This window comes from Siphateles boraxobius, unplaced genomic scaffold, assembly GCF_051911475.1.
Source record: "Siphateles boraxobius isolate OS27281-9 unplaced genomic scaffold, OSU_SipBor_1 53, whole genome shotgun sequence".
In the NCBI taxonomy this organism is placed as follows: domain Eukaryota; kingdom Metazoa; phylum Chordata; class Actinopteri; order Cypriniformes; family Leuciscidae; genus Siphateles; species Siphateles boraxobius.
The window spans coordinates 14050072-14066465 of record NW_027509175.1 but is presented as its reverse complement, the minus strand read 5'-3'; the positions used below and the strand labels follow the sequence as shown (position 1 = coordinate 14066465).

The 16394-nt window shown below is 35.8% G+C and overlaps 2 protein-coding genes across 2 annotated transcripts in view; one reads left to right on the top strand and one right to left on the bottom strand.

Moving 5' to 3' along the window:
* The first annotated feature begins 5368 nt into the window (after positions 1 to 5368).
* On the top strand, positions 5369 to 11344 carry LOC143714307 (sodium/potassium-transporting ATPase subunit alpha-1-like). The gene is made up of 22 exons (XM_077205457.1): positions 5369 to 5496; positions 5650 to 5763; positions 5960 to 6019; positions 6354 to 6557; positions 6815 to 6928; positions 7012 to 7146; positions 7234 to 7351; positions 7447 to 7715; positions 7802 to 8110; positions 8259 to 8393; positions 8478 to 8670; positions 8787 to 8962; positions 9044 to 9180; positions 9286 to 9436; positions 9518 to 9686; positions 9772 to 9926; positions 10007 to 10130; positions 10214 to 10359; positions 10455 to 10585; positions 10742 to 10843; positions 10956 to 11047; positions 11214 to 11344. Exons 1-22 carry the CDS (start codon positions 5485 to 5487, stop codon positions 11240 to 11242), a joined length of 3075 nt encoding a protein of 1024 aa, XP_077061572.1. The 5' UTR covers positions 5369 to 5484; the 3' UTR covers positions 11243 to 11344.
* Positions 11345 to 12964: 1620 nt separating this feature from the next.
* LOC143714310 (T-lymphocyte surface antigen Ly-9-like) overlaps positions 12965 to 16394 on the bottom strand; it is a 122208-nt gene continuing 118778 nt past the window's right edge. The window contains exon 12 of the mRNA XM_077205460.1: positions 12965 to 16371. The gene's annotated coding sequence lies outside the window, so the exon portion shown is untranslated. The remainder of the gene's footprint in view (positions 16372 to 16394) is intronic.

The following is a 16394-nucleotide window of genomic DNA, read 5'->3' as shown; positions in this document are numbered from 1 at the left end:
TGCTAAATGCCTCAGCTCACCGACAACTTAATCGTAGGTAGCCATCTTTGTTGTGACTGTGGCCGGTGGCATGTAGATTAGACTGATGCAGTAAAATGCTAACCAACCAATGGGCAGAAGTTGACCCCTTAAGACACAGCCCCTCCTCATTTGCATAATGAGGCAGAAATGCATACAGAAATGTAAAAAGGACAGGCAGAAATAAATAGCATTGAAGAAATAAACAGGGTAAAAAAAATACAAAGGAAGAATAAAACAGACAAAAATATTATAACATGCACATAAATAAATAAGGTAATTATTACAAAGGTGAATACATAAAGAAGCTAATTAAGAGATATATACATTTATGTCTCACTGTATAATTTAATTTCTACCTACATTTATTTGTTTATTGTATTTTTTGGGGCAAATAATTGTATGCTCATTTATTTATTGAGCATTTATTTATTTCTGTATTTATTTTTAAATATGGTAGAGCTGGTCCTCCATATTCATGTGGTATCTGAATTAAAGAGGAAAAAGCTGCAATTTCGAATATTGAAATATTAACATGAATAATGAACTTATATTTTATAATTACAATGAGTTTTGGCAGCAGTAAAAAATAAAATAAAAATAAAAAGTTCACCAACATGTTAATTTTAGAAGTTAGGGTTCAAACCTCCTGATTCTTCATTTTCTCACAAAATATGTTTTTCCTTCCCTATCACTCAATGAATGTCAACACTGTCAAATAAAGTAGCCTATACTGCTATTTCAAATATTTATTGTAATTATACAATCATATGATCATATAGGCTAGTAATTATAAAATTGTAATTATAAAAATTATTAAAACAAATTACAAAATGTGTGATATTCAAAACAATGTTATAAAAGTATAAAAATAATGTTTTGAATATCACACATTTTGTTAAATTCAGTTGTTTTTTCATGTCAGTCAGAATATCATAATGACTGCTAATTTGCATAAATTAATAATAAATTATGTGTTGCTATCTGGGCCCCCACCTTTTTCTTTAAATAAATTTGTTTATTTTTGTAATTACCTAATAAATATAGGTCTATAGTTCAGGATAAATATAAAGGATGAATATATGGGTCAAATTATACATTTTATCTCCTCTCCTCATTGCTTTTACACACAACACTTGTGTTGTGCAAAATAAGAACACAATGCCAAAACAAACAAGTATTTTTAATTTGTGGCACCCAAAGGTTTCACACTAATTGTCAGCACCCATTCAACTCTCTTAAAGTCAAAATGTACCCTCTTTACTTTCTTAATTCACATTCCTGGTCTTTCTGGGAATTATCATCAGTGGATGAGTACTTGCACACAAGTACAGTATATTCAAGTAGTCTATGTATGTTTGTTTTACAGTCCTGTTTCGCATGAACATACTGTACTTATTGTAGTAATGACACTAACTAGGTACTAACCCTGAACCTACCCCTAAACCTTAACTTAACCCATGTAGTTACCTTACACTACTCATTACTTTTGTGGTAAGAACACTGTAAGTACATTGAAAGTGCACATACTGTAAAATTACGTTTTACCATGTATTCATCAAAGCAGAAAGCTTGCCTAAATAAAAATTATGATGCTTTTTCAACTACATTTGTGGCTGTCATCTTAAAATGAAAAATGGGGACTTCCCAGCCACAGGATACACTAAAAAATGCTAGGTTGTTTCAACCCATGTATGAGTCAAATATGGGAAAACCCAATGTAGTTAAAAAATTTAAACCAACGGTTGGGTTTGACCATATTTGATCCAAACATGGGTTGAAACAACCCAGCATTTTTTTTTTAGATTGATAGAAGGAATGATAGAAAAGCTTCCTCTTTTTATGGCTTTCTTTTTTATTCAAAACCTTAATCCAAACAAAAGTAGTTTTTTTCTACAACTTGTTCAATAAAGTCGACTCTTTTTCTAATTTGGTAATGCATTTTTCCTCTGCACTGCTTTTGGCCTCGTCTTATTTCCTTTCTACATTGGTGTGTGGAAATTAGTTTGTTTCCTGAACACATGACTCACACGCCACATGAACTTCTCTCTTTGCTGCTTTAAATATTTAAATAATATCACTGAAGTTTCAGAATGTGTATCAAATAGTTGTAGGGTCTCTTAGATGAGTTCAATCTGATCCTTTTCGTGGGTGCAGCAAATACTGTATAAATGCTTAATGTTCAAGGTCCTTTCAGCTGGAGTCACTCAAGTTTTCCTACTGATTCGGTTGAATGAGTCTCTTATCAGATGCAGTTAGAAATTATTAAGAACGTAGTAAATGTAAAAAGGTATTCCTGGTAATATATTTGAGATGATATATCAGATAACGTGCCACTAAACCAACTGTGATCACACATGTCAGTTAGGTGGCACTTCCTGTCTTACTAGTGGGCGGTTCTTTGCCAGCATAATCTGCCGAATGAAACAACCCTTGTGTCGTTTAGTCAACAAATACTTGAGTAAATTAGCCCTCTGTTCTTGAGACACCTGCTTCGCCATCAGACAGCAAGTTTGTTGGACATTATGTCCTGTGTTGGACTTTTCCCAGTAACCTGATATGCAGATAGACTGTAAGTCTGAAGAGGAAGGCAAAAGTCTCTTTCTGACTAAAAACAGTGTGTTTGCAGCAGATTAAAGGCATTTTGTGGTGAATGTGAATGCATCACTGAAGGAAAAGAGCCTAAGGACCACGAGATATCACTTTGTATAATGCATGGACCATTAATAGATGCATTATTGAGTCATTTGACTCTGCTTGAACTTTACAACTGCTTTCAACCAACATGACCCTGCTAAGGTTCCTATAATTTATTCACTCCCAGCATCTGAAAAAAGACTCCTCCAATGTCAGTAAATCTGCCCTTTCCAAAAAAGTTGCCTTTGCCTTGAGGAAAGGTTTAAAAAGCAAGTTTGAGCTCTCCTCAATGTTAAGATTAAATGATGAATCGCTGATCTTATAGGGAAATGGCCATATTTAGCGACTACACTCCTTATAATAAGTGGGTTTTCCCAGCGATGCCATTGATGACCCATTTTCGGTTCCCCAAATAACCTTTCAGTGATCTGTTCTTAAAAGAACAATTTTTCCCCACTGGAAATGTTCTGTGGTCAGAGGTTTGAGAGTTGGTTTGTGGCCTTTGTTTTTAAGAGTGCACATACTGTACGTATATCTCAACAGAAAGCATGCTTTGACTCATGCTTTGGATATTTGGTGTCTTGCAGTCTAAAAGACATGGAATGAAGAGTTGAATAACCAGTTTTAAGAAAAGCTGTTTGTCATTCTAAAATAAAGACATGTGCATTGTTCTAACAGAGGGATTGTTCATTGATCTTGAGAGACATTTGCAATGAAGCACAAAGCAATAGATAAAAATTGCGATAAAGATGGTGCAAAATTAAGCGGGCTGACAGAAAGATGGCATTATACTATAGGAAGGTGTTGGTACCAAAAAAAACCCCGACAATAAACAAATCATGATACATTGATCTGGGGATGATGCTCTTGCCATTGTTACTTTTGTCCTTTGTGTTATCATTGTTAATATCTCTGTTTGTGGTTCAAATCTTGTATATAGTTAGTAGCACATAGTGTGTCTGCCGGGGGTTGGAGCATTTTCTTTGAGGTTATCTATTTCTCCTGGGTATGGTTAATCTGAGAGGGAGGTATGACAGTTTGAAACTTTAAATTATTTTGGCTTGAGCGAGCCAAGGTCTGGGGGGTGGGGGGGGTATTTGAGATAATGGTTGGAAAGGTTTATTTATATTAAAGCCTGTCCTATCCAGGTCATAATACTCTGATAGCGATGCAAAATGGTGGTTCCGGTACCCTCAGATGTGTGATGCTGCTGGTGAAATATGTGTGGACGTTTAAGGCAGTTTGAAGGACATGTGGGCCATGAGGCTCTTTTGCATTTAGGACATGTCAATATATTTTTGACCTATATCCATTTGAAAAGTTATTCCTCCAACCCTACCTAACCAAACCCATGAGAAAAAAGAAAGAAAATACTCTGATAGTAATAAAAGATGCAGCCTACAGGTGTGAACAGACTTTGTTATTAGCCTCAACAAAGAGTGTTTTCATTCTAAAGCAAATATGTTTCCCAAGAAGAAAGTTGCATTGTACATGACAGTGATTACTTCCATTTCATAACAATATTTACTAATATATATTTTCAAAGTTATACAGAATCTGGTCATTTTCAGCAATTAAATTGAGCTGAATTTGCTTTTTGTCTCTGAAATTCTTACAAACAGTAAATAGAGGTTTGTGAAAACAGTAACCCAAACCATTTTAGCCATGCACACAAGTATAGTTACAATTGTAATGTGCAGAAAAACAAGATAAGATAAGATAATAAAAGATATAAGACTGTAATATTTATATTCTAAAAGCATGTTGTTTTTCAGCAATGTGATGAATAGGTGTACTGTACTACCAATAAATGAAACCAGTTGAAAATAAAACATTGTGTTCTAACATTCACTAAATATTATCATTTAGTTTAATAAATCCTTGAATAAATACCACAATTTTAGTAATTAAAATACATATCATTAATGATTTTAACAAGTAAATCAGAGGGAACAAAATGCCAGTAAGTTTACGCATGACAATCATGTTCTGACATCCGTTTAGCAATTATAAAAGTTATTTTAGTTTTGGCTTTTCCTCAGAAAATTATTTACTTTTTTGTGTGTGAGACAAAGAGGCCACATTTATGAATTAATGCAAACTCAAGAGAGAAATTGTCCCAATTGTATTCAAATGCAAAGTGATGTTTGCAGCACCCTCAGATGTGTGATGTGGACTAAACTTTAAGGCACTGTGAAGGACATGGAGGCTGTGATAGTCTATTGACTGACAACATTTAGCAAACCTTTTTTTAACATTAACATTGACAAGGTCCTATAATCACAGTCTGAAATCTAACATGTAATGATTGATTCTGACCATTTACGGAAGCAGTTTGATTCATCGGATATCGTTGGCCACAGAACACAATTTCCAAAGTCATCATTTACGTAGAAAGAAAATGAAAAAATGGTCCAAAGTGATAAATATAAGGTAGCGTGCAATTGTAACCATTGAAACATGTCATAAAAAGCGAAATACTGATATCTAACCAAATAAGGGCATGTATTAATGTGAAAAGCAAGCAAGTTATTATTAACAAGCCATAGATCTATTGATAAGATAATAGTTAATAGACCAGTCCTTCACCCGGGTGTCATAGAAATGACCTACCTGTATAAATGAAGGTTAAGTAATGTTAAAACTAAATGACACCTGACAAACTCCTCCTTAATTTTCCCAGAACACCTCCCCATTAAACAGGTGAGATGGCAGGGTATAAATGTGTGAACCTGGTTTGGACACACAGGGACTTCTGTCTCCAACAGCCTCCAAGAAAGGGGTACTAACCAGACATCATTGGATTTTAGGTGGACATCAAGAAGAAAAATGGGGCTTGGGGTAAGTAAACACTGCTGTATACATCGCTTAATTTGTTTCATTTTACTGTCCAATTCTGCATGTTTTCCATTTATTCAAGTAGATTTTCGGGGAGGATCTGGTAAGATGTTGGTGTTTTATAAATATATATTTATATTATTTTGTGCTTGACAGATGGGGAATGATAAGTACAAATTGGCAGCAACTTCAGAAGATGGAGTCAAAAAGCCCAAAAAAGGGAAAAAGAGCAAAAAGGACATGGAGGAACTTAAGAAAGAAGTGGAACTGGTATGAAATTATTTTAAATTGTATTTCATTAAACACAAAAATCTTTTGAAGTCCCAGATTACCATTGCTTTAAAAACATTTGACCTGAAAAAAAAAGGTATATTATAATCCTTTCAAAAACATTCATGGTTTTACCATCTAGTGTAGTCTGAAAGTGAGGTAACTAGAGATTTCAAACATCTTTACTCTTCTGCAGGACGACCACAAGTTGACATTCGAAGAGCTTAATCGAAAATATGGTACGGATCTCTCAAAGGTGAGTAAATGTTTAGTGACACTTTTGGGGGAAAATATCAATAATGCATTATTCTAGAATTATTCACATATTTCTATTTTGAGTCATTTATGTGAAACAAATTATTACATTTAATGGAGAATTGCTTACCTTTAGTTAAAAAGAGGAACTGTTAAATTTGGCTAGTACTTTTTAGTAATTTAATTCATTTCCTGATAGCAGTTACTTTCAAGGCTTTCAACTTTTTTTAAATATAAAAAGTAATGGATCTGTAGCCATCTCCATGTAATATTATTATTTGTGAGCATCTGTTTTCTACATGCCTTTAATACTCAATTTTCGTACCTTGTGGCAGGGTTTGTCCATTTTCCGAGCAAAAGAAATCTTAGCCCGTGATGGACCAAATGCCTTGACTCCACCTGTTACTACTCCAGAATGGGTCAAATTCTGCAGACAGCTCTTTGGTGGTTTCCAAACTCTGCTGTGGATTGGTTCCTTTCTTTGCTTCTTTGCTTATTCGATCCAGGCTGCCTCTTCTGAAGAACCGGCAAATGACAATGTATGAGGAAAAAATGTTTTGTCTTCATTTCTACATTGGCATAAATAGTTCATGTGTCAGTGAACTTAGTAGCATAATTTAGACCCCTTTTTAGGAAAGTGTTTTATTCATTAAAGATCTGAGCTGATAGCCACTGTGCCATTGAGCAAGGTACTTAATATGAGGTTTCATATTAGGGGATTATCTTCCTAATAAGTATGCTGTAGACTTTGGATAAAAGACAATGATTAATGACTATTTACATTGTTTTTTTGCAGCTGTATCTGGGACTTGTGCTTGCTTTTGTTGTCACAGTCAATGGATGCTTCTCATACTATCAAGAGGCTAAGAGCTCTAGGATTATGGATTCCTTTAAGAACCTCATTCCTCAAGTATAAAAACGTACATTAATTTTACCTCAAAAATAGCTTTCACAATGTACAAAGGATAGTTATGTTAATTTATTGTCATGTAGCAAGCCCTGGTTATACGTGATGGAGAGAAAAAGATAATCAATGCTGAGGAGGTAGTCGCTGGCGATCTTGTGGAGGTCAAAAGTGGAGACCGAATTCCAGCTGACATTCGTGTTGTCTCTGCACAAGGATGCAAGGTAAGAACAAGAATTTAATGGCAAAATAATATGCTTACTGCAGTAAATGAGTTTTCACGAAACGTCCCCTCTTACTTTCCTTTCCAGGTGGACAACTCTTCCCTCACTGGAGAATCTGAGCCCCAGAGTCGTACTCCTGACTTTTCTAGTGAAAACTGCTTAGAGACAAGAAACATTGCATTTTTTTCTACCAACTGTGTTGAAGGCATGATATTACAATATCTATACAGCAGGTGTGGACAAAATTTATGACTAAATTTTTTAAATGCAATAATGCTTAAACATGACAATATTCAATAGGTTCTGCCAGAGGAATTGTCATCAACACTGGTGACCGCACCGTCATGGGTCGTATAGCCACTCTTGCCTCCAGTCTGGAAGGTGGACAAACACCAATTGCTAAAGAGATTGAACACTTCATCCACATCATCACTGGTGTAGCTGTGTTCCTGGGCGTGACCTTCCTAATCCTCTCCCTGATCCTTGGCTACAATTGGTTGGAAGGGGTCATTTTCCTGATTGGAATCATTGTCGCTAATGTGCCTGAAGGTCTCCCTGCCACTGTAACTGTAAGTTGGTGTGATATTATGTTCACATATCATTTTATACACATTTCAAAATTACATGTTTACTTGATGTGTGTTTACTCATATAGGTGTGTCTTACTCTGACTGCCAAACGTATGGCAAAGAAGAACTGCCTGGTGAAGAATCTGGAAGCCGTGGAGACTCTTGGCTCGACCACCACCATCTGCTCTGACAAGACTGGAACTTTGACCCAGAACCGAATGACCGTAGCTCACATGTGGTTTGACAACCAGATTCATATAGCAGACACCACAGAGAACCAGAGTGGAACCTCGTTTGACAAGAGCTCTGCAACTTGGGCCGCCCTCGCTCGTGTCGCTGCCTTGTGCAACCGTGCCGTCTTCCTTGCGGATCAGAGCCATCTGCCAGTCCTTAAGGTGTGCTATAATAATATCTTTATTTTGGAAGTACATTGAGACTGCATTCATAGGCTTGCAACTTCTAGAGTTTCAGCAATGCATCTGCATTCTTGGTTGTGATATTTAGAGTAGCAGCTTTTTCTTAACAATAAAATATGTTTTGTAGCGAGAAACAGCTGGTGATGCTTCAGAGTCTGCTCTGTTGAAATCTATTGAGCTGTGCTGTGGTTCAGTCACTGAAATGAGAGAGAAGTACGTGAAGATTTCTGAAATCCCTTTCAACTCCACCAACAAGTATCAGGTATTTTTGTTGATGTGTTCTTTAGAGATGATGATGCAGATTTGGCTGGTCGTCCTAACAGTACCTCAATATGCCTTTTTCTAGCTCTCAATCCACAAGAATTTCAATTCCTCAGAGTCTAAGCACCTGCTGGTGATGAAGGGAGCGCCTGAGAGAATCTTGGATCGATGCTCCTCCATCTTGATTCAAGGAAAAGAGCAGCTTTTGGATGATGAAATGAAAGATTCATTCCAAAATGCTTATTTAGAACTCGGAGGTCTTGGAGAAAGAGTGCTGGGTAAAGCCACCTTATGAAGTTCACCTGTAAAAAAATCAAATTATGACTGCAGAAGAATATGAGCACACAGAATTGTGAATTACAACATCTATGAATAATTCTGTTCTCCTTCACAGGCTTCTGCCACTTTAGCCTCCCTGATGACCAGTTTCCTGAAGGTTTTGCATTTGATTCTGAAGAAGTGAACTTCCCCACTGAGAATCTGTGTTTTGTTGGCCTCATGTCCATGATCGATCCTCCTCGTGCTGCTGTACCAGATGCTGTGTCCAAATGTCGGAGTGCTGGAATCAAGGTGTTGTCCTCATTTGAGATACACTCTTTGAGTACACTGTGAATATTACATTTGAAGACAAAACTGAATCTTCTATTACAGGTTATCATGGTTACTGGTGACCATCCGATTACAGCTAAAGCTATTGCAAAAGGTGTCGGCATCATTTCTGAAGGCAATGAGACTGTGGATGATATTGCAGCTCGGCTAAAAATTCCTATCGGGGAGGTCAATCCAAGGTAAACTTGTTATGTCAGCCCCTAACAACAAATCTATTCCAAAATTAAGCAAACAAAAGTTTGGGATTTGCTATAGATGTCTGCTAATACAAAGTGTGCCTCTAGAGATGCTAAGGCCTGTGTGGTCCATGGTGGAGAACTGAAGAATATGAGTGAAGAACAGCTGGATGATATCCTCCAACATCATAAAGAAATTGTGTTTGCCAGAACTTCTCCTCAACAAAAGCTGATCATTGTGGAAGGTTGTCAGCGACAGGTACCGTCAGATAGTTATCTATCCAATCCTAGATGATTTTACCCAGCAGGGACCATTTAAATGCATATTTTCTCTCACCAGGGTGCCATTGTAGCCGTAACCGGTGATGGTGTCAATGATTCTCCTGCTCTGAAGAAGGCTGACATTGGTATAGCTATGGGTATTGCTGGATCTGATGTTTCCAAACAGGCTGCTGACATGATCCTGCTGGATGATAACTTTGCCTCAATTGTCACTGGAGTAGAAGAAGGTATGATGTTATTGGGAACTAAACTGACTGAAAAATTATCAAGGTAACTTTGACACTTATTTCTCTAACATGTCTTCCCCTTCAGGTCGTCTGATCTTTGATAACTTGAAGAAGTCCATTGCCTACACGCTGACCAGTAAGATCCCTGAGATGTCACCCTTCCTCTTTTTTGTTCTTCTCGGTATTCCTCTACCTTTGGGCACCATCACCATTCTCTGCATTGACCTGGGCACTGACATGGTAAGATGTCAATTTAGTTATCTTAATGAAGAGAACTGTGAAATATGCATGTATTCATGTTCCCCTATTTATCCCTACAGGTTCCTGCTATCTCATTGGCCTACGAACCTGCTGAAAGCGACATCATGAAGAGAGTACCCAGAAACGCTGCAACAGATAGGCTGGTGAATGAGAGGTTAATCAGTATGAGCTATGGTCAAATTGGTAAGAGCATACCGATTCTGTACTGAGCGCCCTTGGTGTTCATTGCTGGTTGTTTCTTACGTGTCTTTATACTTAATTTATAGGTATGATGCAAGCAGTTGGTGGGTTCTTTACCTACTTCGTAATTCTTGCTGAGAATGGATTTTTGCCCTGGGATCTGATAGGAATTCGAGTTGGCTGGGAAGACAGATTTCTCAATGACCTGGAAGACAGCTATGGCCAACAATGGGTAGGTGTCACAGTTCTACCAAACCTGACACACGTGAAACCAACATTTCTATAGAAATATAAATCTTTTAAATAATGCTCTGTGTTCTGATTTAGACCTATGAGCGCAGAAAGATTGTGGAGTACACATGCCACACAGCCTTCTTTACCAGTATTGTGATTGTGCAGTGGACTGATTTGCTCATCTGCAAGACCAGAAGGCTTTCCATCCTACAGCAGGGAATGAAGTATGTACACAATGGGCCCGACGTCAAACAAGACATGAAATATTGGCCTGATCTTTATCAGATTGAACTGTTTGTTCAGTTCCAGCTCATGGTTGCTTATTGTACCTCTAAAAGCCCAGTTTGGCCAAATTATATTATATATATTTTCTTTCATAGGAACAAAGTCCTCATCTTTGGTCTGTTTGAGGAAACTGCTCTGGCAGCGTTCCTGTCCTACTGTCCAGGCATGGACGTTGCTGTCAGGATGTATCCAATGAAGTAGGTGAAATCTGAAATTATTAATGACATATTTTAATTTTTACATGACCTTGAAAAGGACATATTGCCTGATTTTTTAATTGATAAACCCTGTTTTTGTTTTGTCATTTAGACCAATGTGGTGGTTCTGTGCCTTCCCATATTCACTGCTCATTTTCATCTATGATGAAATTAGAAAATACCTTCTTAGGAAGAGCCCAGGAGGTAAATTCATTTTCATTATACATCTAATATATCTGTTTACCAAGCAGAAAATTACCAAAATTACTTCTGTTTGCAAATACAGTAGCTTTTAGTTTGTAAGCTTAGTTGTATTTCATTCCTTATATCGATTTAAGAATAAACTAATATTTGTGCTGTTTTGTTTCAGGCTGGGTGGAACAAGAAACATACTACTAAAAGATGAGCACTTTATATTGGGAACGTGCAAAGAGACATTGTATGATTTTGAAAATATCAAAATGAATGTAAATTCAAGTTAATAAATGTGTCAATAAATGAGCTGATTTTGTTTTTGTCTCTAATTTTTTTATTTTTATGAAACTAGACATTTAAAACAAGGATCCAAGTAACACAAGTACTTGTAGTTGCATTTAGCAGCATAGTATGATATAATCCACACTCTTGCATCAAAAGAATATGTTTCCACAAACCCTAGAATGAACGCCAAGACAGATGAAAGCAATATTTAAAATAAGCATTTTCTTTGTTTAGGATTTAGCAGATGGCAATAAGAGTGGTGACCACAATTACACGTTTATTTACAATATTAGATTTAGCAATATCGGTCAACATCTATTCAAAGTGCTTTTCAATTTCATTTGACTTTTGATCACATAACGCTTTGTATTTCTGTGAAATATTACTTTTTGTTTTTTATTATTTTGATCATTTTTATGACTAAGAAAGACACTTGAGCAATAGGTTGAGATTATGCGGGATTTCTGAATAGCTGGTTTGGATTTATGAGTAAATAAGGAATAATGTCTGTGGTTAATATTAGGCTACTTGAAATATTCACGATTTATTACCAAGTACACAGTCAGAACTCAGACATGAATTTTTAAGCAGCTGTTTTTCTTTAAATAGAGTGGTCAGCAAGTTTCTAAATAAGGGGCCCTATTTTAAGCGCACAGGGGGCGCTTACAGACACAAGACGAATCCTTCATTTAATGGACCTTTTTCAGACTGTGATGACACGTTTAAACTGTCCTCCTTATCCTTATCGTAAATACAGCAAAGTTTATATATATATACATTTTTTTTTTTAATTAATGTACATTCATAACACTATACTTTGTTAAATTACCTGTGCATCAAATTACAAAAAACTAGGCCTCTTTAATACTGCTGTGGAAGTGGAGGTCAAATCGACATCTTTCTCTCTTCTGACTGCCATTATCAATCTCTTTCTTTTTTTGTTTTTTACTCTTTTTGAAAGTTGTGAAAACACTATTCAGGAGATTTTCTTTTGCTATTAGCAAATGGAAACACAAAAATATATATAATGTAGTCTCTCATTCATTGCTATAGAAGTTTACCCAACTATGGCCACTTATGAGAAACCCGGAAATGTGAAAAGGTTTTACGTTGGCAAACATTTTTACACTAGAAAGTAACTTTTTTTTATTCGATTTCATTAAGTGTGACGTAGATTAAAATCTACTGTTACTACAATCTCTACAGAATGTTTTAAAGACAAAATACAAACTTAAACCAGAGGTTTATGAACCGTCATCGAGGCACATGTCCCTTCATTTAGTGTACTGTATAATAATATGTATGATAAAAAATAAGCAATCAGTCGAGTTACTTGTTTTGTGAGGCTTCACATAAAAAGCAACTTTGATTATTGTAAAAATATAAATTCTGTCATCATTTGCTCACCCTCATGTTGTTTCAAAACAGTAGGAAGAATGCCAGGGTACAAACAACACTGGACCACACTAACTGTATGAAAATAAAATATATTTATTTGTGTTCCTGTGTTCCTCGGAAGAAAAGTAATACAGGATTGAAAAGATATCAGGGTGATTAAATAACAGAATTTTTATTTTTGGATGAACTATAGCCTAAAAAAAATAAAAACTGTTGTTGTAAAACATGAAACATGCAACTGAATTTCTTTTGTCACTTTTCCTTAAGTGGCAAATTTATTCAAACGTAATACACAGTTGGTCAATGCATCTGACCCATTATCAGACATTTTTTCACTCAAAATCCACTTGCAATGATTAAATATTACATATTTTTCATATTTTGACCAGACTGAATGGGAATTTACACTGGCAAAATTGACTTTAAAATAATGGCAAAAGCTATTTTTTCAATATCTGAGTCAGTTTTCAGGAGTTTGTTTATTGACGCATGATGACCCGATAACTTCCTTAATTCTTTTTTTAATCCCTTCAGCATCAGTTGTTGGGTTAGTGTTTCTCTGCAGTTCCTTTTTTGAAGAAAGGAACACACAGCAAGATTGTTCATTCACACCGTTTGGGGACAAAACATGACATTTTTTATACATTCAAATACCAGTGTATCTTAAAACACAACAAACACATCTTATAAACCACGAAGAGAAGGTCTAAACTCTCTCCTCTGGTAGAAAGATGTGTTTCCCTCCTTCAAACTGAGCTCCTCAATGTCAAAGCAATCAGTTATTGGGGCACTTTTAGATTCTGACATGAAAAGGGTTCATGCAATATGATTTACATTCAAAATACAATAGATGCATGATATAAAAGCAGAAGAAATTATATTTTACACTTTACATTATCGTGAATAAAATAAAAGATACAAAATGTTGATAAAGAAAGGTTTATATAAAGCAGAGATCATATACAATATAAGAATATATTTAACCAATCAAAAAAGAAACTATGATATCATTAATAAGCTATGCCTGAATCAAAACCACACCCTAACACGGAGCCAAAAGTCCAAGAGAGATATGGGAGTTTCCCCGCTTGGCTCAAATGAGGCCTTGAAATGGGAAAATGCATCATAATTCTAGCCATGCTTTTAAATGTTCTTAAATTTCCAGTAAGACCTAGACACTAACAAACCTCAAACTTGAAAATATAAAAGAAAAAAGTAGCATTTGGTTTTCGCTGACATTTTTTATAGTTGCAAAAGCTATACAACTGACCTAAAATGACATTAACATATGTTTGTTGAAAAAAATTAAAGTTATTTACTTAAAAATTACTCTCAAACCCTCGCAATAAAACAATGTGCAGGAACTTGAGTTCAGAATTCATTTAAATAGCATTGATGGCAGGCTCATCAGTAAGAATCAGAAAGACTGCGTTCAAAAAAATAAAGCAATCAGGTTTTGCATTGTATGCCATCATATTTCATATTATATTTATGCCATATATCACATCATATTTATGCTATTATTTCATCATAGTATCAGAACTGTTTCCCCTGTCAATTTATGACATCTATATTTAGTTGGCACTGTCTATTTACACTGAGTGCAAACCCAAAAACTATTTTTACTAACTCCGCCCACCACTGCTCAATTTACCTCTAGTACTAACGAACTATTTAGACTTTATGATTAACATTACTGTCACTAAGTGCTATTTGTTGTTATTTGTACTCGGTACAAACATTATATATACCTATTTACACTCAGTGTAAATAGAATCCACGCTCTATTTTACACATACACCCAGTCTACACTGGACACGTGTCACATAAAAAAAAATAAACCCATTATAATCAATTATACTGTTCAATCTGGATGCAAAAGGATTTGGACCAGGCCCGTCACAAGCATTCTGTGGAATGGATCACCCAGCGTGAGTTAGAATAAGCGGGTCACCCTCACAATTCGGTCCCGTTTGCAATCGCAACGTATTTAATGTATTATATACTTCAAGTGAAAATGAAGAACGAACCGGTGTGACGTCATATCAAACAAAATAAGTTAGTTTTGGTGAGTTCGTCACAGCTTGCCATAACTTTCCTGAAAAGCTTGCTCCGATTAGTGAACACCTGCGAAATTATATTTGGTCTGTTGCCATTGTAGCTGTGGTTCTGAGGCTCCGCCTTCTTTGATGCGGAAATCATTAATTTCATTAATGTCAGTGCGTCGAGGACTAGAGGTCATACGTCTACGAGAGTAAAAACATTAACACGCGAGTCGCTTTAAGGTCGAAATTCAACTTTTAATTCAACTTTAAACAGACAGACAGTTGTTCATGTTTAATACTACAGCTACTGGATTTTAAGCAATCTATAGTATAAAGTGCTTTTTAAATAAACGTGACTCGACTAGAGTGTTGAATTGCAGAGCTTGTGCAAACAAATCCACATCACTATGATCAGATGCTTTCTCAGCTGCTGTTTTCTGATTTTTGCTGTTCATTTATTTTGTTATTGAGAAGAAAGCGCACATACATACTCGTCTAAACATCGCCCTCAGCAGTGTTGGATGTTTGCTAACAGTATAACTCGGTGCTCACGTATTTTTAACTTCTTTTCACTTCTAAGTGAAGAGTTAAATTTTTTAAAAAGAGTATATCAAAGGCTTTTGCGTGCCCAAATATGTGTTGAAAGCCTTAAGCCATTGCAATACCTTGGTTCAATGGACACACCACATGTAGACAAGGTGCAAGTGTAATAGGCGCTGCATTTAAGAATGCAAAATCCAGAGAAAAAAACTATATAAATAAATTCATATTAACATCTACTTACAAACACTTCCATTTAAGTTGAAAATTTGTCAATATAATTGAGACAGTATCATTTAGAATAAAATCTCATGTTGATCTTTGTCAACTGGCAGAATAAATCAGATTATGTGCACACGACCAATTCAAATTTGATTAGGTGAGAGATGCGTGAGAGTTGGCAACCCTGTATGGTGTGATGGATAAAAAACCTCCCTACAGCATTCCTTTGACACGAGCGCATCTTGAGTTAATAATGGCTAGTCACCACTGCATTCAAATCCACAGCTTTCCTGATCTTCCAGTGGACACTAGTGTCCTTGAAGATCCAAGAAGGAAGAGGGTAGTGGACACCACCACAACCAAAAGGGACAAATCTGCACACCTATTGCTTGCACTACTGCCTGCTTACGTCTGGTAGTCCCCTCAATGTCAAGGATTTGGCTAAATGCTGTGCCAAGACTATATTCTCAAACCCATATTAACACGGAAATGCTAAAAAATGACACAAACAACACACAGATCCGTCTGATTTGCAAATAACAGAGTGGACAATCCAGTCTAAAAATCAGATTTGGGAAAATGAACAAAATCCCTACAGTGTGAACACATTGTTGCAATTAAGCTAAGGGTTGATTTATGAATACATTAATTTTGAGTAATTTTAAACAAACAATTTTCAATTATACAAAACTTACTGTTTATTTTTGAAAAACAAAGATTGTCCTTGTGAAAGAAAATCTGCATGTTGATAAGATGAAAAAAAAAACAACACATTCTGTGGATTTGTTATGGTTTCTCCACCAAACTCTGCAGCCATCTTCACAGAAGCAGAGATGTTAATTTCTAGAAAGTAAAATAAGCAAGAA

Excerpts from the sequence above, each read along its gene's own strand:
- LOC143714307 (XM_077205457.1), top strand. Across the intron at positions 7,147-7,233 it reads TCTCTGCACAAGGATGCAAG|GTGGACAACTCTTCCCTCAC; the intron begins GTAAGAACAAGA and ends TTTCCTTTCCAG. Across the intron at positions 9,687-9,771 it reads TGTCACTGGAGTAGAAGAAG|GTCGTCTGATCTTTGATAAC; the intron begins GTATGATGTTAT and ends CTTCCCCTTCAG.